The sequence below is a fragment of the Lepidochelys kempii genome, chromosome 6 (genome assembly GCF_965140265.1).
Source record: "Lepidochelys kempii isolate rLepKem1 chromosome 6, rLepKem1.hap2, whole genome shotgun sequence".
NCBI classification, from domain to species: Eukaryota; Metazoa; Chordata; order Testudines; family Cheloniidae; genus Lepidochelys; species Lepidochelys kempii.
Window position 1 is genome coordinate 128805650 of NC_133261.1, and position 23337 is coordinate 128828986.

General features: G+C 41.7%; 2 protein-coding genes across 2 annotated transcripts in view; one reads left to right on the forward strand and one right to left on the reverse strand.

Annotated features, from left to right (window-relative positions):
* The window catches only part of KLHDC1 (kelch domain containing 1), a 68101-nt gene extending 49095 nt beyond the window's left edge, over positions 1-19006 (reverse strand). The window contains exons 1-3 of the mRNA XM_073350229.1: positions 18719-19006; positions 2311-2381; positions 1021-1138 (exon numbers count right to left, since the gene is read on the reverse strand). Coding sequence (XP_073206330.1) covers positions 1021-1138; positions 2311-2381; positions 18719-18826 — 297 coding nt within the window. The 5' untranslated portion in view covers positions 18827-19006. The remainder of the gene's footprint in view (positions 1-1020; positions 1139-2310; positions 2382-18718) is intronic.
* A 1233-nt stretch (positions 19007-20239) lies between these two features.
* The window catches only part of POLE2 (DNA polymerase epsilon 2, accessory subunit), a 28759-nt gene continuing 25661 nt past the window's right edge, over positions 20240-23337 (forward strand). The window contains exons 1-2 of the mRNA XM_073350231.1: positions 20240-20420; positions 23127-23227. Coding sequence (XP_073206332.1) covers positions 20353-20420; positions 23127-23227 — 169 coding nt within the window. The 5' untranslated portion in view covers positions 20240-20352. The remainder of the gene's footprint in view (positions 20421-23126; positions 23228-23337) is intronic.

A 23337-nucleotide genomic window follows, 5' to 3' on the forward strand; every position in this document is an offset into this window, starting at 1 on the left:
CGACATTGGTGAGGCCTCATCTGGAGTACTGTGTCCAGTTTTGGGCCCCACACTTCAAGAAGGATGTGGATAAATTGGAGAGAGTCCAGCGAAGGGCAACAAAAATGATTAGGGGACTGGAACACATGAGTTATGAGGAGAGGCTGAGGGAGCTGGGATTGTTTAGCCTGCAGAAGAGAAGAATGAGGGGGGATTTGATAGCTGCTTTCAACTACCTGAAAGGGGGTTCCAAAGAGGATGGCTCTAGACTGTTCTCAATGGTAGCAGATGACAGAACGAGGAGTAATGGTCTCAAGTTGCAGTGGGGGAGGTTTAGATTGGATATTAGGAAAAACTTTTTCACTAAGAGGGTGGTGAAACACTGGAATGCGTTACCTAGGGAGGTGGTAGAATCTCCTTCCTTAGAGGTTTTTAAGGTCAGGCTTGACAAAGCCCTGGCTGGGATGATTTAACTGGGAATTGGTCCTGCTTTGAGCAGGGGGTTGGACTAGATGACCTTCTGGGGTCCCTTCCAACCCTGATATTCTAGGATTCTATGATATTCTATGATTCTATGAAACTAGCAGTCATATGTTAATGTTAACTAGTTATTATCGGACTTTCCTAGAAACGCAAATGCCACTTGCCCACTAAAGAGCAAAGAAAAAGCAACAAATGTGAGGTAAGTCTAATTATGGTTGCAAATATATTTTTCTCATAGAAATACAATTAAATTTCGGAAATACTAGCAAACTTGAGAAATAAAAATAAAAAACAAAACATACTGGGCATTATCTTGCAGTCTTAACCCAGTCAAAACTCCCAATGCAGTCAACAGGAGATGTGCAGATGCAGAGGGACTAAAGAATCAGATCTACAATTTAAAGTATTTTAAAGTGCACCTTTTCTAAAATAAAACCAAAATCTCACCCTTAGATTTTTCCTGCTAGTTAAATGCAAGGTTAAATGCTTTGTTAAACGAAGTTCTGCATTAGTAGTCATTCGATTAAAATATACTCCAGAATTAAAAGATTACAATACCCGATTACTGTATCCTTTATCATCAAATCCTCCAAATATATACAGCTTCCCATTAATGCAAGCTCCACAACTTCCTGACATAGAGGTAGGTAGCTCTCCTTCCATTAGGTGCATTGTCCTGCCGTTTAGTAAATATATTAAAATTTCATAATTTTGCTCCCAAACAAACCAAAATACATCAAAAGCAAAGTAGTACTAGTAGGAGATATAACAGGATGGGGAACACACAGTTGCTCTGGGAGGAGGGCACATTAGTAGGCTGGTCAGCACTATCAGGTGTGCTCATTAAGGACAGAATCTTTGAGACTTTTTGTAGTTAGGCTCTAGCAAGTCTCTACTGAACATGTGCAAACTGCAGTTTTTCAAATACTTTAAATTGGCCAAAGCTGGGTGGATGTTCACAGGCATGGCAAAAGACACATCCCCCAAACAAAAGCCATACCCTTGCCAAATTTCAAGTCCCTGCACCAAAGCATGGAACATTTCAAAGATAAGGGCTCAATAACTTTTTAACTTGGGCAAAACAGCATATTTTCCCCTAGCCTCGTTCTTAAACAGCTCAACCCATTTTGGCTGAAATTTAAAATATTATATATATCGCAGACACCCAGCATGGAAAATTTCAGCTCACATGGCTAAAGTTTGGCAAAATTATAAGCAACTAAAAACAGGGTCTGATAATGGGAAGTATCGGCCGACTTTAATAATTGGCATTGCTACTAGACCCACCTCCCCAAAATGCGTAAATAAAATTTGAATAAATAAATAAATAAATTAAATAAATAAAACTTAAATATTATATTGCTAGTGATGTGTAAAATTTTAATCTGATTTAAACATTTAAAATATATTATCTATGCAAACATATTTCTGATATGATTAAGTAATAACAACAAAAAGGAAGTAACCCTAAATGGATCAAGCACCCTAATCTTGTTGTATTTAATATTCATTTTAACATAAAAGTTTATTTAGCCAGTATAAATACATAAGTGGCTCTTTACATTTAACAAGTCTTAAACTGTGTTTAAAAAGTTCACATTGGAAACATCCCTTTGAAAAAAATTGCTGTGCTTACATAGGTATTTTCTTATCTGAAGACATTATTCCAAAATATATATCAGATATTAAATTTTACACTAAATGAATGCAGGCTATTTAAGTAGCCAAGAGACAAGAAACAGACCTCATTTATGTATCTGAAATAATAGTAATTTTACCATAGGTAAAAATACTCAGGTGTAAATAGCACATTTTTCAAATTCATTAAATATAAATAAAATGGCTTACCATAACCCACTATCAATTTCATAGAGCCAAAGCTCATCATTAGGCAAATATACTTCATTTTCTTCAATTGACTAAAAGAAAACAATTATGCAAAATATTTAATCAGTTATGTATCATATGTCATTACAATTCAAAAATCATGAAAATACATGTTAGGAACATTTCACAACTTTTAATGAGACAATTCACAAAGACTGCATAAAATTTTTATGCTCAATGTGTACTCCCTGATAATTTTATCTGGAAACGCTCAATAGTTCTAGTATTTTTATATTTAACATTGTAAGTTCAAAACAAGTTTTTATTTTTATTTTTGAAGCATTATAAAAAAATAAAGCATCTACGCAGAATGGTGTCCCTATGAAATAATTTTATTAGTTGCTGAATGCCAACCCTGCTCACTCACTTGCACATGGGTAGACTGGAAAAAAAAATGTTTGGCTTTGCAGTAAATGAGAGAGGGAGAGGAGTGGTTCCATATTCAACTAGCAATATCAGTTTAATGCACAGTGGCCATCTTGCAGGAAATGTAAAAAGCAGTAGCAACTCAGGAAAATTATTAAGTGCCATCAAGAAATATAGTAATTATGACTAAAAGCCACTACATTTTGCATTGTAGTTGCAATATGAAGCAAAACACAGCAAAACCAGTGCAAGAAACCACACTTAGGCAAGCTTCTTTTTTAAGAGACTACCCAAAAGTATCTCCAAAATAGAGAGCAGCTATCTGCTTTTATTAGAATACTACTGATTAGTAAGTGTAATTAAATAACTGATCTTTCCTGGTCCCTTGAGTGGTTACTTTAACCAGTTTTCATTGTATTGTAATCCTTGCTACTCTAATACACCTATATAACGCTGAAGATGACCTCCAAAGGAATAAATAATTAATTAGGTTTGTACCCTTTTGCTTCTTTATGATATGGCCTCAAATACTTTTTAAAGGGGTTTTTATGTTTTTATTTCTCCCCAATAGCAATTCAGGTCTCACCTGTGTTTTCTGGAAGTCTCTATGGAAGGCTAGACAACTGGTAAGATTACGATAACAGTGAAATCATGAAGTGAAACCCTATTAATAGAGAGGGGCTGTGATTTATTTTAAGACTTCATTTTTTTAAACACCACTTTCACTCAAATACTTGAATAAAGAGTTGAAAGAAAACTACTTTTTTTTAAAATGGGATTCAATACCTTGGGCCCTTCAGTTGAGGACTCAGATCTCCCAATCAACATGTCTGTGTCCTCCAGTAATGACATATAGCAAATGAGAGGCCAAATTTTAAATTTTGGATAAACAAGCAAACCACAAAATAAAATTAAAAAAAAACACTTAAAAAACTAAGGGCTTCTTTTTATATCTTTTTATATTTTTATTTTATAAAATAAAGAAAGGCACAAGATCATTTTTTGTTTCGTTGAAAGCCATCTTTAATTGGGAGGATTTTCCAGGCATAATTGAGAAGGCCTGATGACATATATAAGTGAAAGAGGTTGTGTGTGGTGGTAGGGGGAGAGTGGAAGAGTATAGGAAAAGAAGAAGGCAGAGATATAAGATCTTAAGCTATGGAATGCCATAAAGAAGAGGAGAAGCTTAAATTTAATGCCAGAGATAGAAAACCTGAGAAGGTTTTCAAATAGGGGAGAATGGTTGGGAAAGGAAAATTATTTTGGCAACAGTGGTTTGAATGAATGGAGGGAAGAGATATGAAGTCAGAGAGAAGGAGGTTGCAATATTAAAGTTGGTGATAATAATAATATGAATCAGTGTCTTTACAGTGTAGGCCTGGCTTGATATCAGTAACTGGACATGGGTGAGGCCTCGTTTCTTGGAAGACAGGATTAGGGAGATTAGCAGGCTGGAAACAGAATGTATGCACTAGCTAAAGTAAGGGGGAATCACCAAAGGAATAACTTGAAATGGACAAAATAAAATTGATAAGATAAGCATGGAACATAAGATGAGGTAGAGTAAGTCATGCATGGACAGTGCGTGGGCAGAGCATGCTGCATAGGGACTCGTTCCTACAAAGTGACCAAGACAATTCCAAAATGTCTGATGCAAAGTATAGTAAATGCAATGTAATGTGTAAATGTATATAAAGGAAGAGGTTTAGTGTGTAACTTTGGATATGTGGTATGCACGGTACCCATCCCCAGTGCTTAAGTCTGATCAACTCAAGAGTAGCTTTGCTGTATGCCAAATAAAGGAACCTGAGTGATGAGATTGGAATCAGACTGAGTTCTTGGGGAAACACCAAAAGGCTGTAGGAATTGAGAGCAAGGGAAAAAATATAGGAACGTAGCAGAGGAAGAAGCAGAGGGATCTAGAAAAAAGTCTGGATCAAATGGGAGAAGAGAGAGAGGAATCAAAGTTAACTCCAAGATAGTAAGTTCGTGCTACAGTTGCTTATATGAACATCTTTACTTTAATTGATGCCTTATAACTATTCCCTTCCAAATTTGGGTAGTGTATTCTGGAAGTATAACTGCCACCGTTGGTTATCTACGGAACCAGACTTTTGAAAGCACCTGTTAGGTTCTGTTCTTAGATGTGCAGTTTGCAGCTTTCACGTTATACATAATATATAAGACCATGTGCAAATGGATTTGGGGGCTCCTGTGATGGGAAGCCAAGCATCTATTTTATGAACTAGCCCTGAATTAATATAATTGGTGTTAAGAATAAAAATGCTGATTTCACTGAATGCTGGTCAACTGCAAAGTGTCATGCTAGTATTAATAAAGCACTTTATATCTTTAAAGAACTGTTAAAATAGTGACCTAATCCTCAAAACACCCTTGCGAAGTAATATGGGAAAATTGATATACAGACAGAGGTCAAAGCTCACATTTTCAGGAGTGTTCACTAATTTTATGTGCCCAATTTGAGGCGGACTGGGGACCTGGGCCTTTGTGCGTGACTACTGGTGATGCTGAGAACCCCGCAGCTTTTCATGGGAAAACCCCTGAAAATCAGACACTAGTTGTCTTAAGTTGGTCTCCCAAAGTCAGTGAACAGAGAATTAGGGTACACAAAATTAGTAAACACTTCTGAAAATGTGTTTGTCCAAGGATATCCAGCCAGTCACTGGCAGACGCAGTATTAAAACTGAGGATTTTCCAGCTGTCTATTCTGTGCTTAGACCTATGGTAAAGAATTCTTAGGCATAAAACCAGTGGAATTTGGATATTTACTTAGGCTTGATTGTTTAGTAGGATATAAATGAAAATACAAAATACTGCTTGTGCTATTTGAAACATGTTACCACCTTGTACAGGCTTGGGACTAAGAGAAAGGGAGACTGTGGTCCTCCATATTTTGCCATCAATCTTCATTAAAACTTTCAGTGGAATGAACTGCATGCTTGTGTTTGTGTGGGGCATAGATGCCAGTGTTTGAAGGTGTGACACATGACTGGAAAGGGTTAAGTATCCTGCAAAATAAATAACTCAAATTCAACTCTTAAAGACATATGGGGAGATAATGTTTGTGTTTTTGCATATTTACCTATATATTGGTAGTGATCAATAACGTAATCGAACAGTCCCTGTCTATGCTGTATTCTGTTAATTCAGAGATCAGAGATCAAAAGGACATCTGAATATTTAAATGAACTGTAAACATAGGATATCGCCGTATTCATCTCTTAGAAATGTATGGCAAATCATCTGTGAATGGTGGAAAAACAGGCAATTGCCTTATGTTAATCTGTCTGGATAATTACCAGCGACGCTTAGGAAATGGGTCCACCTCAAAGTTCCCATGAGGGCCTATTGTTCACCAAAGGACTCCGAGCTGTCAAAGAAGGCCTGAAACTGTATAAAAAATTGCTTGGGTCCTGATCCTGTTTATCTCAGATCTGCTTGAGGCTTCATGCAAGGGAAGCCTAAACCATAAGGACTGAGATCCCACTCCTGACTGGACTGCCCTGAATATAAACATTGAACTATAACCTATGAACTATTTCTGAAAAACTCTCTGCATTTACAAAGTTCACCATCTCTGCTATGAATTTGAATTTCAAGATTGTTCTCAAGTCTGTATGTATACTGATCTTTTAACCATACTATCTTATCTTTTTTTAATAAATTTTAGTTTAGTTAATAAGAATTGGCTGTAAGCGTGTATTTGGGTAAGATCTGAAATATTCATTAACCTGGGAGGTAACGTGTCCAATCCTTTGGGATTAGTAGAACTTTTTTATATGATGAATAAGATTTTCAGCAATCTTCATCATATTTGACTTGGGTATCTAGGGGAGGCCTGAGGCTGGGTTACTTTCAGGGAACTGTGTTGTTGGCTTCTGGATAACCAGTAGGGGATTATAGAATCTGTTTTGTGCTGGCTTGGTAAATCTAAGTGTTGGATATTTTTGGATGTTTTTTAAAGTTTAAAATATATTTATATCAGTTACAACACAGCATACGAAGTATACAGTGCTCACTTTATATTTTTATTACAAATATTTGCATTGTAAAAAACAAAAGAAATAGTATTTTTCAATTCACTTAATACAAATACTGTAGTACAATCTCTTCATAATGAAAGTTGAACCTATAAATGTAGAATTATGTAAAAAAAAATAACTGCATTCAAAAATAAAACAATGTAAAACTTTAGAGCCTACAAGTCCACTCAGTCCTACTTCTTGTTCAGCTCAGACACACAAGTTTGTTTACATTTGCAGGAGATAATGCTGCCTGCTTCTTATTTACAATGTCACCTGAAAGTGAGAACAGTCATTGCATGGCATTGTTGTAGCCGGTGTCACAAGATATTTATGTGCCAGATGTGCTAAAGATTCTTATGTCCCTTCATGCGTCAACCACCATTTTGGAGGACATGTGTCCATGCTGATGACGAATTCTGCTCGATAACAATCCCAAGCAGTACGGACTGATGCATGTTCATTTTCATCATCTGAGTCAGATGCCACCAACAGAAGGTTGATTTTCTTTGTTGGTGGTTCAGGTTCTGTAGTTTCTGCATCAGTGTTGCTCTGTTAAGACTTCTGAAAGTATGCTCCACACCTCCTCCCTCAGATTTTGGAAGGCACTTCAGATTCTTAAACCTTGGTTTGAGTGTTGTAGCTATCTTTAGAAAACTGATATTGGAACCTTCTTTGTGTTTTGTCAAATCTGGAGCCAAAGTGTTCTTAAATCAAACAACATATGATTGGTTGTCATTTTAGACTACCATAACACAAAATACATGGCAGAATGCGGGTAAAACCATGGAGCAGGAGACATTCAATTCTCCTCCAAGGAATTCAGTCACAAATTTAATTAATGTATTTTTTTAACCAAGCATCATCACTATGGAAGCATGTCCTCTGGAATGGTGGCCAAAGCATGAAGAGGCATATAAATGTTGAGCATATCTGGCACGTAAATATAATGCAATGATGGCTATAAAAGTGCCATGCAAATGTGTTAAGGAAAAGTTAGCACATGTGACTCCATTTTGGTTTGGGGCCCACCATTGTTTAAATGCCAGCACATCATACACCAGGAGGAGTAATCCTTAGATATTGAATCCCTGTGAAAATCCTCTTCCTTGTCTCCAGCCTGCCTTGACTCCCAGTATCTGGTTTTTGTCAGTCTCTAACTCCCTGTCTCTTGGCCTTGATGTGAGGCCTCCCATCCTGATAATAAAAGTCACTGATGCATGGCTTTAGGACCATGCTGTGTAATTAACATACTGGTATAGCACGAGGAATGCACCAAGCAGGGATAGGTGGTAGATAAGACAAGGGTTTGTTTATTGGCTAAGGTTTCCGATGCACGAGGGCAACATGCTTTGCTAAAAGGTATATAACTTTTGTATAATCTGCATTCAGGGTCCCCTCCTGGCTAGCAGGGGGGCACCACGCTCGAGCGTAATAAACTTAGTGTCTTTTGGGAACTCTGCAGTTGTGGACTTCGTTTCTGTGCCTCAGCCTAGATTTGAACTGTGCGTGACCTATCAGGTATAATTCGCAGCACTGGTGTGCGTGTCCTATCAGGTATAATTCGCAGCACTGGTGTGCGTGTCCTACAAGGTGTAATTCGTAGCACTTGTGTGCGTGTCCTACCAGGTATAATTCGCAGCAGTTGTGTGCGTGTCCTACAAGGTGTAATTCATAACAAATGACTTTTCTCACTTTCAGGTGATGTGAATAAGAAGTGGACAGCACTATCTCCCGTAAATGTAAACACACTTATTTCTCTTAGCAATTGGCTGAACAAGAAGTAGGACTGAGTGGACTTGTAGGCTCTAAAGTTTTACATTGTTTTGTTATTGAGTGCAGTTATGTAACCAAAAAAAATCTACATTTGTAAGTTGGACTTTCACGATCAAGAGATTGCACTACAGTACTTGTATGAGGTGAACTGAAAAATACTATTTCTTTTGTTTGTCATTTTTACAGTGCAAATATTTGTAATAAAAAGTAATATAAAGTGAGCACTGTATACTTTGTATTCTGTGTTGTAATTGAAATCAATATATTTGAAAATGTAGAAAAACATCCAAAATATTTAATACATTTGAATTGGTACTTATTAACAGTGCAATTAAAACTGCAATTAATTGCAATTAATTTTTTTAATCATGATTAATTTTTTAGAGTTAATTGCATGAGTTAACTGCGATTGACAGCCCTAAAAATTACACCTTATTTCCAGTCTTAATTTGGGTAGATTCAATTTCTAGCCACTGGATCATGTTATACCTTTCTCTACTACACTAAAAAGTCCATTATTAAATATTTATTCCCCGTGTACTGTAATCAAATCACCCCTTAACCTTCTCTTTGTTAAAATAAACAGATTGAGCTTCTTGATTCTATCACTATCAGGCATGTTTTCTAATTCTTTATTCATTCTTGTGGATCTTCTCTGACCCCTCTCCAATTTATCAACATCCTCTTGAATCATGGACACCAGAACTGAACGCATGCAGCAGCGGTCGGATGAATACTGAAGACAGATATAAAATAACCTCTCTAATCTTACTTGGGATTCCACTGTTTATGCATCCAAGTATTGCATTAGTCTTTTTGGCCACAGCATCACACTGGGACTTAATATTCAGCTGATTATCCACCACGCCCCCCAAATCTTTTTGAGTCACTACTTACCAGGCTAAAGTACCCCATCCTGTAACTAGGCCTATATTCTTTGTTCCTGGATGTATACATTTACATTTAGCCATATTAAAATGCACTGTTTGCTTACACCCAACTTACCAAGTGATTCAGATTGCTCTACATCAGTGACCTGTCTGCTTCATTATTGACCACTCCCCCAATTTTTATGCTATTTGCAACTTTATCAAGGAGGATTTTATGTTTTCTTCCACATCGTTGATAAAAATGTTAAATAGCATAGGGCCAAAAAAACAATCCTTGTGGGATCCCATTAGAAACGCACTAGTTTTATGATTCCCCATTTACAGTTATATTTTGAGACCTATCAGTTAGCCAGTTTTTAACCCATTTAAATATATGCCATGTTAATTTTTTGTAGTTTTTTAATCAAAATTTTGTGTGGTACCAAGTCTAATGCCTTAAGAAGTCTCAATATAGCAAACCTTTATCAACCAAACTTCTAATCTCATCAAATAAAGATATCAAGTTAGTTTGACAGGATCTATTTCTATAAACACAGGTTGATTTACATTAACTATATTACCTGCCTTTAATTCTTTATTAATCAAGTCCCATTTCAGCCACTCCACTATCTTGCCCAGGATCCATGTCAGACTAACAGGTCTATAATTAGGCAGGTCATCCCAATTACCCTTTATAAATATTGACACAACATTTGCTTTTGTCTGGTGTTCTGAAATTTCTCCAGCGCTCCAACACTTATTGAAAAATTAAGTCCAAAGAGCACCTCAGCCAGTTCTTTTAAAACTCTTGGATGCCAGTTATCCAGACCTATTGATTTAGAAGTGTTTAACATTAGTAGTGGCTGTTTAACATTCTTCAGAAATATGAGTGGAATGAACAGAGTGTTATCATATGATATGACTGCAACTCTTTTTCCCCAGAAAACACAACAAATATTTATTGAACAATTCTGCCTTTTCTGTATTATTATTAATAATAATTCTATCATTTCCATCTAGTGATGGACCTGTGACAGGGCCCTATTAGTAGAACCCTGGTCACTGATGTTGCTGCAACATGGAGAAGGCTATGAGCAGTTAAACACTTTCTGTTGGGGGATTATGAATACCTGGGTGGTAATCTCTGGGTTAAGAATGTAACTGGGAGGACATAAAAAGAGAAGCTCAAAGGAAAGCTAGAGAGTAAGCCTGGGCTGAGAAGTGAAGGCTGCAGGAAAGCCTCTCCTCGCTGTAAACCTGCATTACACAGTGATAATTCGTAAGAAAGGAATAAATATACACCTTGGTGAAAGGGTAATAACACAGTGGGTGGGTGTGACTGAGACACCACACGAACAGTACAGGCAGTAAAGTACATTTGGTAGTGACGTAGGTGCCCTGTGACAGGAACCAATGGCATTGTTAGGGTGTTTTTTGTTCCTATTATACTTTAAAAACTCTTCCTCATTGTCCTTAACTCTCTTAGCCATGATTTCTCCTTGTATCCCATTGCTTCTCTTATCAATTTTCTACGATTCCTAACTTCTGATTTATGTTAATTACGATCAGCTTCCCCTTTCTTCCATTATTATATTTTATTTTTTACTTTTTACAGCTGCCTTTACTTCCCCTCTACACCAGATCGTTTTTTTCCCCCTCAACTGTGGGATTATGGCTTTTGGGGCACCCAGTAAATTGTTCTTAAACAATTCCCAACAATCATTTACATTTTGCTAATTAAATTATTCCTCTAAGTTTATCTGTCTCAAAATATTTTTCAGCTTTGTGAAATTGGCCCTCTGAAAGCACCAAGTATGTATCTGGTCTGGACTTTATTCTGTTTGCACATTATAAATGTGATCAAATCATGATCACTTATACCTAGATTACCATTCATTTTTAGTTCTGTGATCAGTTGCGCTTTTTCTGTCAAGACACAGTCTAATACAGAATTCCCCCCTGCTGGTGTAAAGAAGTGATAAAACGATTAGGTGCATGTAAAATGGTAAGGGCCTAATTGTATTTAATGGATTACATCTTGGTTAGCAATACATAATAAATGCATACACAATATAAAAGTAATATAAATGTTGGCCTAATAACCCGATTGGGAAGGAGTGCAAATAAGGCCTTCTTGGCTTACTAAATATCCTGTTATTCAGTTTTTGGAATGTCTCCACTGAGTACAGGAAAAAGAAGAGGTCATTGTGACCTGCTAAAGATGATCAGGATAAACAAGGTACACCCCTCTTAAATAATAAGATTAATAGTTTTGTTATTGTTAATAAGTAGATAAACATGTTATATAATTATGTAATGTGGAATTGTATGTATTGTCAGAAATATTAATTATTATTATTACATAACAAGTCAGAGGAGGGGTGTTGATAAAAGTAGAGTGTCATCCTGGGTATAAAAATGGTGTACTGAGATTTAAGTATTTGCCTTTGTGTACTTCCAGTCAATGCATTGGCCTGTTACATCCCAAGTGATCACTAGGGCAGTGGTTTTCAAACTGTGGGTCACGACCCAGTAGTGGGTCGCGGAATGTAAGGCACTGGGTTGCGGCAGCTCTGGTCAGCACCGCTGACTGGGCCATTAAAAGTCCCATTGGTGGTGCTGCCTGGCTAAGGCAGGCTAGTCCCTATCTGTTTCAACATTGCGCTGCACCCTGGAAGTGGCCAGCAGCAGGTCTGGCTCCTAGGCGGGAGGGACCACAGAGCTCCGCACGCAGCCCCCGCCCTGAGCACTGGCTCCACACCCCCACTGGCCGGTTCCCAGGGTGCAGCACAGTCCACAGTGCCAGGACAGTTAGGAAGCCTGCCTTACACCCCCACTATGCCGTTGACCGGGAGCCACCTGAGGTAAGCCCATGCCCCAATCCCCTGCCCCAGCCCTGAATCCCCCCCCCCCAAACCCAGAGCCCCTTCCTGCACCCCAAACCCCTCATCCCCAGCCCCACCCCAGAGCCTGCACCCCCAGCCCAGACCTTCTCCTACACCCCAAACCCCTGCCCCAGACCAGAGCCCCCTCCCACACCCTGAACCCCTCATTCCCAGCCCCATCCCGCAGCCTTAGAATCATAGAATCATAGAATATCAGGGTTGGAAGGAACCCCAGAAGGTCATCTAGTCCAACCCCCTGCTCAAAGCAGGACCAATTCCCAGTTAAATCTTAGCTAAACCCAGCTTAACTCTCCTAGCCATGAACCCCTCATTCTCCCCCACACCTCAATCCTCTGCCCCAGCCCTGAGCCCCTCCCATACCCCAAACCCCTCATTCCCAGTTCCATTGGATCGCAGGCATCAACAATTTTCTTCAACTGGGTCACCAGAAAAAAAGTTTAAAAACCACTGCACTAGGGTGTGGCATTCTCTACCTATGCTAAAATAAACCTGTTCCTTGGATTTGAATGTGGAATTACAGTGGCATTCGTCTGCTACAGCAAGCAATGGTTGTCTGCTTTGCTAGGCTCATAAGGTAACCTGTGGGCCTGATCGGTGGTCCTGAAATATCCTTACAGTTGGATTCAACACTTTTGAGTTAGGAAATTGTCACTTATAAAATTTATAAATCCATGGTACGCCCACATCTTGAATACTGCATTCGGATCTGGTCGCCCCATCTCAAAAAAGATATTTTGGAATTGGAAAAGATACAGAAAAGGGCAACAAAAATTATTAGGGGGTTATGGAACAGCTTCCATATGAGGACAGATTAATAAGATTGGGACTTTTCAGTCTGGAAAAGGGACAACTAAGGGAGGATATGATAGAGATCTATAAAATCATGAGTGATATGGTGAAAGTGTATAAGAAAGATTTACTTTTTCTTCTAACACAAGAACTAGGGGGTCACCACATGAAATTAATAGGCAGCAGGTTAAACACAAACAAAAGGAAATATTTTTTCACGTAATGCACAGTCAACCTGTGGAACTCTTTGCCAGAGGATGTTGTGAAGGCCAAGACTATAAGAGGGTTAAAAAAAGAACTAGATAAGTTCATGGAGGATAGGTTCATCAGTGGCTATTAGCCAGGATGGATAAGGATGCAAAACCATGCTCTGAAGTGTCCCTAATTTCTGTTTGCCAGAAGCTGGGAATGGGCGACAGGGAATGGATCACTTGATGATTACCTGTTCTGTTCGTTCCCTCTTGCATTGGGCCATTGTCGGAAGAGAGGATATTGGGCTAGGTGGACCACTGGTCGGACCCAGTATGGCCGTTCTTATGTTCAAGAATGTTTTAGTACTGGAAGCCATAGACCTCTAGCATGTGTCACTGAAATTTAAAGTTGTCTATGATCATGCAGCTTTTCCCATCTACACATTATAGATAGGGGCATAAGGAGCCAGTCATCCTGTTCCTAAGTGTGATTTGGTGGTCTGTAGCAGACACCAACTAGTACCCCATCTTGGGCTTTATCTGTTAGGACATGTAACCAGAAGCATTCGAGATCAATTTCTTCTAAGTTGTCTGTGCCCTGGAAACAGGTAATGCCATTTTTGACATAGAGTGCCATTGCGGGTGCCCTTTTGCCCACTCACTCCTTCCTAAATAGGTTAGAACCATTGATTTTAACATTCCCATCACACGAATCATCCCACCAGGTGTCAGTAATACCAGTTAGATCACATTTATGCTCATAAATGAGCAATTCCAATTCCTTTTGTTTGTTAACCAGGGTCCTAGCATTGGTGTTTCTATCAAGCATTCTTAAAACTACAATACCCACCTGCTGAAGTAAAAAAACAGATTGACAGAGCCAGAAGAGTACCTAGAAGTCACCTACTACAGGACAGGCCCAATAAAGAAAATAAGAGAATGCCACTAGCTGTCACCTTCAGGCCCCAACTAAAACCTCTCCAGCGCATCATCAAAGATCTACAACCTATCCTGAAAAATGATCCCTCACTCTCACAGATCTTGGGAGACAGACCAGTCCTTGCTTGCAAACAGCCCCCCAACCTGAAGCAAATACTCTCCAGCAACCACACAAATAAAACATTAACCCAGGAACCTATCCTTGCAACAAAGCCCGATGCCAACTCTGTCCACATATTTATTCAAGTGACATCATCATAGGACCTAATCACATTAGCCATGCCATCAGGGGCTTGTTCACCTGCACATCTACCAATGTGATATATGCCATCATGTGCCAGCAATGCCCCTCTGCCATTGTACACTGACCAAACCGGACAGTCTCTACGCAAAAGAATAAATTGACACAAATCTGAGATCAGGAATCATAACACTTCAACCTCTCTGGCCACTCAGTAAAAGATTTAAGGGTGGCAATTTTGCAACAGAAAAGCCTCAAAAACAGACTCCAACGAGAAACTGCTGAGCTTGAATTAATATGCAAACTAGATACCATTAACTTGGGTTTGAATAGAGACTGGGAGTGACTTAGTCATTACACATGTTAGAGAGCTTATTCCTTCACTCTCCCACTTCCCTAGTCCTTCTTGCATGAACAGAGAGCAACAATACCCGAAGTCCGAAGGTGCAAACAATTCGATGTTTATTGGGGTGAACTTCCAGCAAGCTTAAATACAAGTTCCTTTTTCCTTATTTTCGAATCCCAACTTACTTCCTGTTTGCCCCTAATTTATATAGTAATATTCTTAGCTATACCTTAACCAATCATTCTACTGAAATTTAACTAACCAATCCTAACATATTGTAACATGATTAGCTAACCAATTATATCCCACCACCTTAATTAGTTTACACCCAGCAAAATTAATTATACAGCAAACAGAAACAATCACAGAACCAGACAGAGACCATGCCAATAAACAATAGCAAAGTGGGAACTATAATGACAAAACAATACAGAAGTGAGGATTTCACAACTACATCTATAAAGACATAAGAGTTTCCCAGCTGTGTCTATTGATAAGTGAGTTCTTACCAGACAGAAAACTATCAACCTCGATTTCCTTTTACATCTTCTAGGCATTTCCCTTTCTCTGGAGGTGATAGGCACTATCAGGACAGGACTGTATTCCTAACAGCCCAATAGCACCTTCTTTCAATGTGACTACTTTGGAATGTGAGGATGTGACCAGTCGCTTCCCAGCTTATGTCTGCCTCTGTCGCTTAGCCAAAGGCCTTAGCCTAAGAACAGGGCCTCAGACTGTCACAGTAAGAGAAGGACCTTACACTGGCAGACAGTGATTTTGATTCTTTCTTTTATACCTCTAACTAGCCAAGTGATAAGAATACACCTAAATTCTTAAAGTACAGGCCTTTGCAGACAGGCCTGAATATCTATATCCTAACACTACATATTGAATCTATTTCTCTAAGTTAAGTATCCTCACACCTTCTTGTCAACTGTCTAAATGGGCCATCTTTGATTAAAACAAAAGGTTTTTTCCCCTGCTGATAATAGCTCATCTTAACTAATTAGCCTCTCACAGTTTGTATGGCAACTTCCAACTTATCTGTATATATATATCTATAGATATATCTTCTTACTATATGTTCTATTCTATGCATCCGATGAAGTGGGCTGTAGCCCACGAAAGCTTATGTTCCACCCCCCACTGTTCCTCAGACATTCTTGTCAACTGCTGGAAATGGCCCACCTTGATTATCACTACAAAAGGTCGTCCGTCCGTCGTGCCCGCCCCTCCCCCCGCTCTCCTGCTGGTAATAGCTCACCTTAAGTGATTACTCTCTTGTTACAGTGTGTATGGTAACACCCATTGTTTCATGTTCTCTGTATATAAATCTCCCCACTGTATTTTCCACTGAATGCATCCGATGAAGTGAGCTGTAGCTCACGAAAGCTTATGCTCAAATAAATTTGTTAGTCTCTAAGGTGCCGCAAGTCCCCCTTTTCTTTTTTCTAATAAATTTGTTAGTCTCTAAGGTGCCACAAGTACTCCTGTTCTTTTTGCAGATACAGACTAACACGGCTGATATTCTGAAACCTTGATTAATTTTGTTCTCAACATCTCAATTTTGTGGTGAGTGGTCATATCTTCTCTCTTTTTACCGTTCCCTTTTGTTATTAGTTGAAATCCCTCCTGACTACTCTAGCCAGCTTGTGCCAGAGAAGACACACTATACAACCCCCTTTTCCCACAAAAGGTGGACCAACCAATGTTCCACAAAACCAAAACCCTCCACCCTGCACCACTTATGTAGCTAGAGGTTCACTTCTGTCTTCCTTTGCTCATGGGACAGGAATGATTACAGAGAAGATCATCTGGACATTCATCTTCAGCACTCTTCTGAGTTCCATTAAATCATCTACTATCTGAGAGAGATCCTGCAACACATTGTCATTGATGCCAACATGAACCATCATCAATGGATCCTTTCCTGTCAACTTCAAAAGCCCATCCAATCTTGGAGTAATGTCTCAGGACTTGGCTTTGGGAAGACAGCACACCATTCTGATGTCCACCTGCCCCTTGAAGAATGTTCTTTCAATTCTTCTGAGTACTGAATCCCCAACAAAGATCATCTGTCTTCTTTGGACAGCTGTAGAACTCTGTGGGAAAGCTTGATTTTCTTATAGGTTGGCGCAAGCTGACATCAAGAGGTGTGTCCTGTACAACTCACCATTCCCTTGCGCCAGCAGGATTTTGTTTCCAAACTGAGGACCTGTTATTGAATGGAAACTACTGGCTGTGTGGAATTCTTCCTAGCCCTCTTCTCTCTGATGGCCACAGCCTGACCATCCTCGTCTATCTCCATCCATGTAGGATGCTTCCATGATCTCTTGCAGCCTGGTGGTTTGTAACGACCAGAAGCATCTTGGACTTCCTTTCTGATTCCTTGGTGGCCAACTCTGTTCTTCCTTGAATCTGGGGTACCAATGTTTACCAAACCTGACTGTCTAGGAATGCCTCAGCTTCTCAATACTATCTTTATTTGCCCCTCCAATCCTGAAGCATGGCCACCAATTTGCATTTCATGAACAGGAAGTCGCTTTTGGCAGTAAAGAAAAATGATACATCCATTACAGGTCACCATCAATGTTCATTGCTGGCCATCTTGAAATTGCATGCAGAACTAAATCTGGAAGAAAACCTCTCACAATCTTTCTCTTAACTCCCTCTGATACTTTCCTATTAGTTGCCCTCTGTTCAGGGCTCTTGAATTTGCCTAGCAAGTGACCAAGTCTCCCTGCTCAGCTCAGTTCAACTCTGCCCCTCATCACCAGGGAGCGATTAATCACTCAGAGACTTCAAACAGCTATGCTGATCAAACTCCAAGGGTTAGAACCTCATGGCCTTTACCAACGCACCAACAAACAGATCCATTTCAGCTGCTTACTCAGGTACCTATTGCCCAGCTGTGTAGTCCCTACCCAGAGAGCAAACAGTCAAAGAACCCACAGCCAGATCAAATGCACGACTCATCAAGTTCTGCTGCCTCCAAGCACAGACTCCACAGCTATAGCCTCCCAACTCCTGTTAGCTGCCTCTGTTCTGATGACAGTTAACACCCTAACAGTCTGGTGTATTAAAGTGTTAGGGTGGTTTATCTGTGTCACACTTTCCATGCTTAATGAACACTCACATGAGGTACGTTTGACAGAAAAGGTGGCTGGGGACAGGTGGGTATGAGAGGAGTCCCAACTTGGGATCCCCTCCCACAGCAGCTGGTAAATGTGACTGGGTGGACAGCACATAGGTACAAATGAAATGGAAGCAGTTTTGCTAAGGAACCCTTCCCGGAGCAGATTGGAAACAGGAAGGGGGGCAGACAGCTGTGCCTGTGTGTTTTATTCAGAAAACCACTCCCCAGTGGAGCAGATGGGAAATGTGAATAGGGCACAGGGGTGTGTGCGATCTTTCTCAGGACACCCCACTGGAGCAGAGGAAAGTGTATCTGGGACGGGAGCGAAGTCCCCACTCTCATGTTCTAGGCTTGGACTCCCTGGAGGCACCAAGCACGTGCCCCTTCGCCTCGACAGGCGGCCGTTATGGCGGTTGGGAATCCAGCGCAGCAGCACGAGCGTTCGACAGCTGAGACTTGAAACACCCGCTCCCTTCCCGCGCGGCATGTCCCGCCCCGCCAATCAGCGACCGAGCTGACGTAAAGAACGTGCACGCCCCCTCCGCCCTGTCCGTGTGGCGGTTGCCGCCCTCTCACGAGGAACAAGGATTAACCCGCAGTTAGCGGTAGCTCCTTTGGGGGCAGCTGAGGAACCCGGGTGCTACTAACCACTGCTCCCACCCAGCCCAGGGTGCCGTGGGGCACAGTGCGTTGGCCCGGCCGTGCAGCAACAAAGCCCGCCCCCCATTGCCACCCCTGATGCCCCAAGCCGCCTCCTCCCTGCTTACCACGTATCCCCCCCACACATAGAGAAAGTTCCCGTCCACCACGGCGCAGTGGCCACTCCGTTCCTCGGCCACGCAGAACTGCTGAGAAGGAGGTGGACCCGCCGCCATCTTATGAAGGGGGGAAGGGAGGCGTCTGCCGCAACGACCGCGACTCGCCACCCCCTTCTGGAGCGCCACCTGCTCTCCGCCGCTCGGTCACCCTCCGGCGGACGGGAAGCGGAGAGGGTCCAAAGTATGGGGAGTAGCGGAACGAGCAGCACAGCAGCGCCTCCTCTCCTCCCGCTCCAAATCAGGCGCTCACGTGGGAGGAAGTGGGGGGGCTGCGGGATCAGCGAGGCGACTCGGGGCCAGGTGTCCGGCTCTGTGGCTCAGCTCCTTCCGCCTGCTTCAGAAAAGAAAGTGGGCCGCTCACTGGTAGCAGGTCGAAGTGGGTGCAGTTTGCACCTCATGTAGAGGGTGCAGGGCCCCTTGCTGTGCTGGTTTGCTCCCCCTTTCCGACAAAATAAGAACCGTCTCATGCTTTTGCTGTAGCCCGTCAAGATGAGGGGCCCCTCTTTCGTGGGGGGCATTATCGCCCCCATCCCGGGGCAGCAGGACCTCGGGCACCCAACACCCAGGCCCGCTGGCTTTGAAATTGAAACAAGTGATCACATGGGGTCGCGGGGCATGTGCACCAGGGGTCTGTCTATATTACAAAATGTTATTGCGCTTCAACATGTTAGTGAATGGCCCATTTAAGATGGTGCTGACCTCGTCTGTGCTGACTGTTAAACTGTGGTCAGTGACCTTATGTCATCCAGCGTGGGTCAAACACAATAGGAACTGTTGTACTGTATTGGGTCAGACCCCTAATCAATCTCATCCGTTATTGCCCTGCCTCTGAGGGTGGCCAACATCAAATGCTTTCAGAGAAAGGTGCAAGAAACCCCCACAGTGGGCAGATATGGGATAATCCCTGCCCGTTATAGGTTTAGCCTCCTCCTTATTAGAGACTGGTTTAAACGCCAACGTTTATAACCTTGCAAATACCATTATGGAATGTAGACAGACCCCGTGGAATAGTAAAAGCCCGTGGGGCACAAGATGTGGAAAGAATCATTTAAACCCCTTGACTTGCATAATGTCAGGTTTCAGAGGAGCAGCCCTGTTAGTCTGTATTCGCAGAAAGAAAAGGAGGACTTGTGGCACCCTAGAGACTAACCAGTTCGTTCGTCTCTAAGGTGCCACAAGTCCTCCTTTTCTTTAAACCCCTTGGAAACTTTAGAGGACATCTGGGGATGCCCCAGCAACTTCATGCTTCCCCCACTCCCACGGCTCAGTGTCACAGATGATGTGTAGGAGTCCCCCCCTCCCAGAATGGGACCAAGGCCTGGGGCTGCCGCTGCTGCTGGGAATGGAGGCGATTGTGAGACAGCTCTCCCGCATGACCCTCCCTACAAGCGCTGCCCTGCCCGCTCCGCCCGAGCTAACCAACGCCCGCCGCCGGCCCCAGCTGAGGGGAGCTTGGAGCAAAGCTTGAGAGCCGACCGCCGAAGAGGACGCGCGCCCTTGCGCCCGCCGCCCCATTGGCCGGGGACAGGCCCGGGACAGCCCCTAGAGGCGGGGCCGGCGGCCGGTGGCGCCAACGGTTCAAGATGGCTGCCGAGAAGCTGAGGAGCAAAGTGGGCTCTGCCTTCAAGATGCACGGGTTGCTGCTCCGAGCGTGAGTAGCCGGCTGGCTCGGGGCTTGGGGCCTGGGGCCCGGGGCCCGGGCCCTGCTCTCCGCCCGCAGCCGGGCCCGGGGTGGCGCAGAGCGGGCGGGGAGAGTGGCAATGTCACACGAACCCGGGCAGAGAGGCGGGGACATGCAGCGCCCCCTTCCCCTGCCCGGGGGAGCGGCTGACAAGTGCCACTCCGCCCCGCTCCCGTCCCGTCCCAAGGCGGCGGAGGGGGGAAGCAGCTGCCATCCTATTCCTCCTCCCGACCCTGGTCGCCCCAAGTGGGGAGAGCCTGGCCCTCCCGCGGGTGACCCACCGTCCTCCATCACCAGTGGGAGACACTGGTACTCAAAACATACTCCTGAGTGGTGCTCCGAGTCCGCGAGAACGGGCCCATATAAGAGTCTGGGGAGGTGGGAAATACTTCCCTCCAGGCGAGAGACAGCAGCAATCAGGCAGTTTAATGTGCAATGTCTCTTCTGCCCAGTAATGAGAATACTTGGTATGAAATCTGTGGAAGTCAGGAGCCTAAATACCTGTGAGGATCTGGGCCTTAATCCCCTCTCTTGGTGTTTTACTAGAACAGAATTAAAACTCTTCCTGCTAGTGGTTGAAGGAATCCTTTGTCATTTTAAATACTGTCTTCAGAAAGTAAGTCCAGCTATCACTCCCCAGACACGCTTTGGGTGTCGGAGCTTTATAATATCTGGTGTCACTTCTGTTCCTGCAACCCAGCTGGCAGGCTTTTATTTCTCTTGCACTTAGAAGTATTTTAACAGAAATAATAGAGTACCCAGCTGGCAGGCTTACTAAATAAAAGCCTTGAGAATAGGAGTAGGTTCTTGCTACAGATTAGAGTTCATCATAAACTTTGTGTATGAAATTTATGACCTATGATCTCCCTTTACGTGAGTATAAAACATATTAACTACTATGGTTTAAATCTCAAATACTTAGGCCCTACAGATATTTAGGCACATGCTTAGTTTGCGCACTATGAGTAGTCAAAGTGCATAAAGTCAATCACATACCTAAGTTTTTTCAGAATTGGGGCCTATGATTGCAAAGGAAATGAGTTTATTTTCAAGTAGGTTCCTCATGGAAATTAACATGGCTTTGTAGAGCATTCTGTGCATCTCAACACCACTGGCAGCCTGATTTGAGGGCAGGCCTAGGGTTAGTCTAGAAAGAATCTAAGATTATGTCTACAGTATGCACCTTTTAGCAACACAGCTGTGCTGCTAAAAGGTGTGCAGTGTAGCTGCTGTCTGTTGACAGGAGAGAGCTCTCCCACTGACAAAAAAAAATTTCCACCCCCAACGAGTGGCAGTAGCTTTGTTGGCAGGAGAGCTCTCCCGCTGACAAAGCACTGTTCACATCTGCGCTTTTCGTCAGCAAACTTTTGTCGTTCGGGGTGTGTGTGTGTTTTTTTTCAACGCCCTGAACTACAATAGTTTTGACGTTCAGGTTCCAGTGTAGACAAAGCCTAACAGGAGACTTGCCCCGAGCCACTAATATCCTCATTTCAGTTCTCCATTATTCACTGATAATATGATTCTGTTGCTCATATTTTTTCCTCTAGAGAACTTAATACAATAGTGATTATCTTTTTCTTTTGGCTTGAACAGGGGGTTCAATTATGCAGGGCATTAATTTTTTTTTTTAATTTTTAAAAACAATTATTTTGGACAGTGTCCTACAGTCCTACATTACTGAAATCTCTGAGGATTCTAAGTTTAGAACTCCTGGTACCCAGGGGTTAAATGTGAAATATTTTGAAGTTCAGACTGTTGACCAAAATGTCATTTTTGATCAGTAGTTAGATGACATTTATCACAGAATTGCTTTTCTTTAAATACTGGCCTTTACTTTGAGTTTTAGGGAAGCACTATAGATGAAAAAAATTATTTTAAGTGGAATTTTGTATAGCTTTTAAAAATAATCTCTTAAATTGATTTTTTCCCCCTTTCTATTGCAAAATAGTAGGTATACTGGCAGTGTAAGTCATCTGACAGCCCTGTCTATAGATACACATCTTCAAACTACTCTGTCAAATTTTTTTTGTAAGAAGAGAGCTTCTATTCTTCCTTTTCAGTGCTTCCTTCAGATGAGTGGGAACTCCAGAACTGTGGGAGCGAGTAGGTGGTATTTTGAATATAATAATTTGAGTTTCTGGTCCAAGTGGAAGGAATATTTTTCCCTGTGTTTTCTCTCCTTTTTTCCTTCATTCCCTTCCCTTTTATATGTCTATCTTCTCTCCCTTTTATTTTTAATGTTTCCATGGATAGTATTCAGAGCATCATACTTCACTGTGTCAAGATAATAAGAGTCTCCCCAAGATGATGAGGTCTCTAGAATAGATCAAACTTTGTCTTGCCTTCTCCTTAAAAACCCACATAGTAAGGTAGGACATTGGATTGTACAGTGAACATTCTGCCTGTAGGATCTGTTGAGATCACCATGTTGAGATCACCAAGGCCTGCTGCTTTATACTTAATTATTCTATTCTTGGGACTTTTTAATTTCCGAGCATATTTGATTTAAATGGGATCAGGATAATTATTTCTATGCTCCTTCTCGCTAATAACCACAAGCCTTACAGCAGTTGTGTGTGCACGTGTCAATATTATAATAGTGGACATAAAGCATATATTTTATTTATTGAATATTAATTTCTTATCTTGGCTAACTTATTTTTTCATTCCAATTAGTGAAGCTAATAAATATCTTACTGAAGCTCTTCAGTCTGTCAATGAATTAGAGCTTGAAGATGTAATAGAAAACATCATTGATGCTGTTGAAAAACAGCCTTGTAAGTAACATTTTTTTTTGTAAACCTTCTAAATTAATCCTGCCTTTATAATGTAATCTTTAAAAAGAAAAACCTACTGACAGCTCACTAAGGTGTTTGTTCTAGTGAAG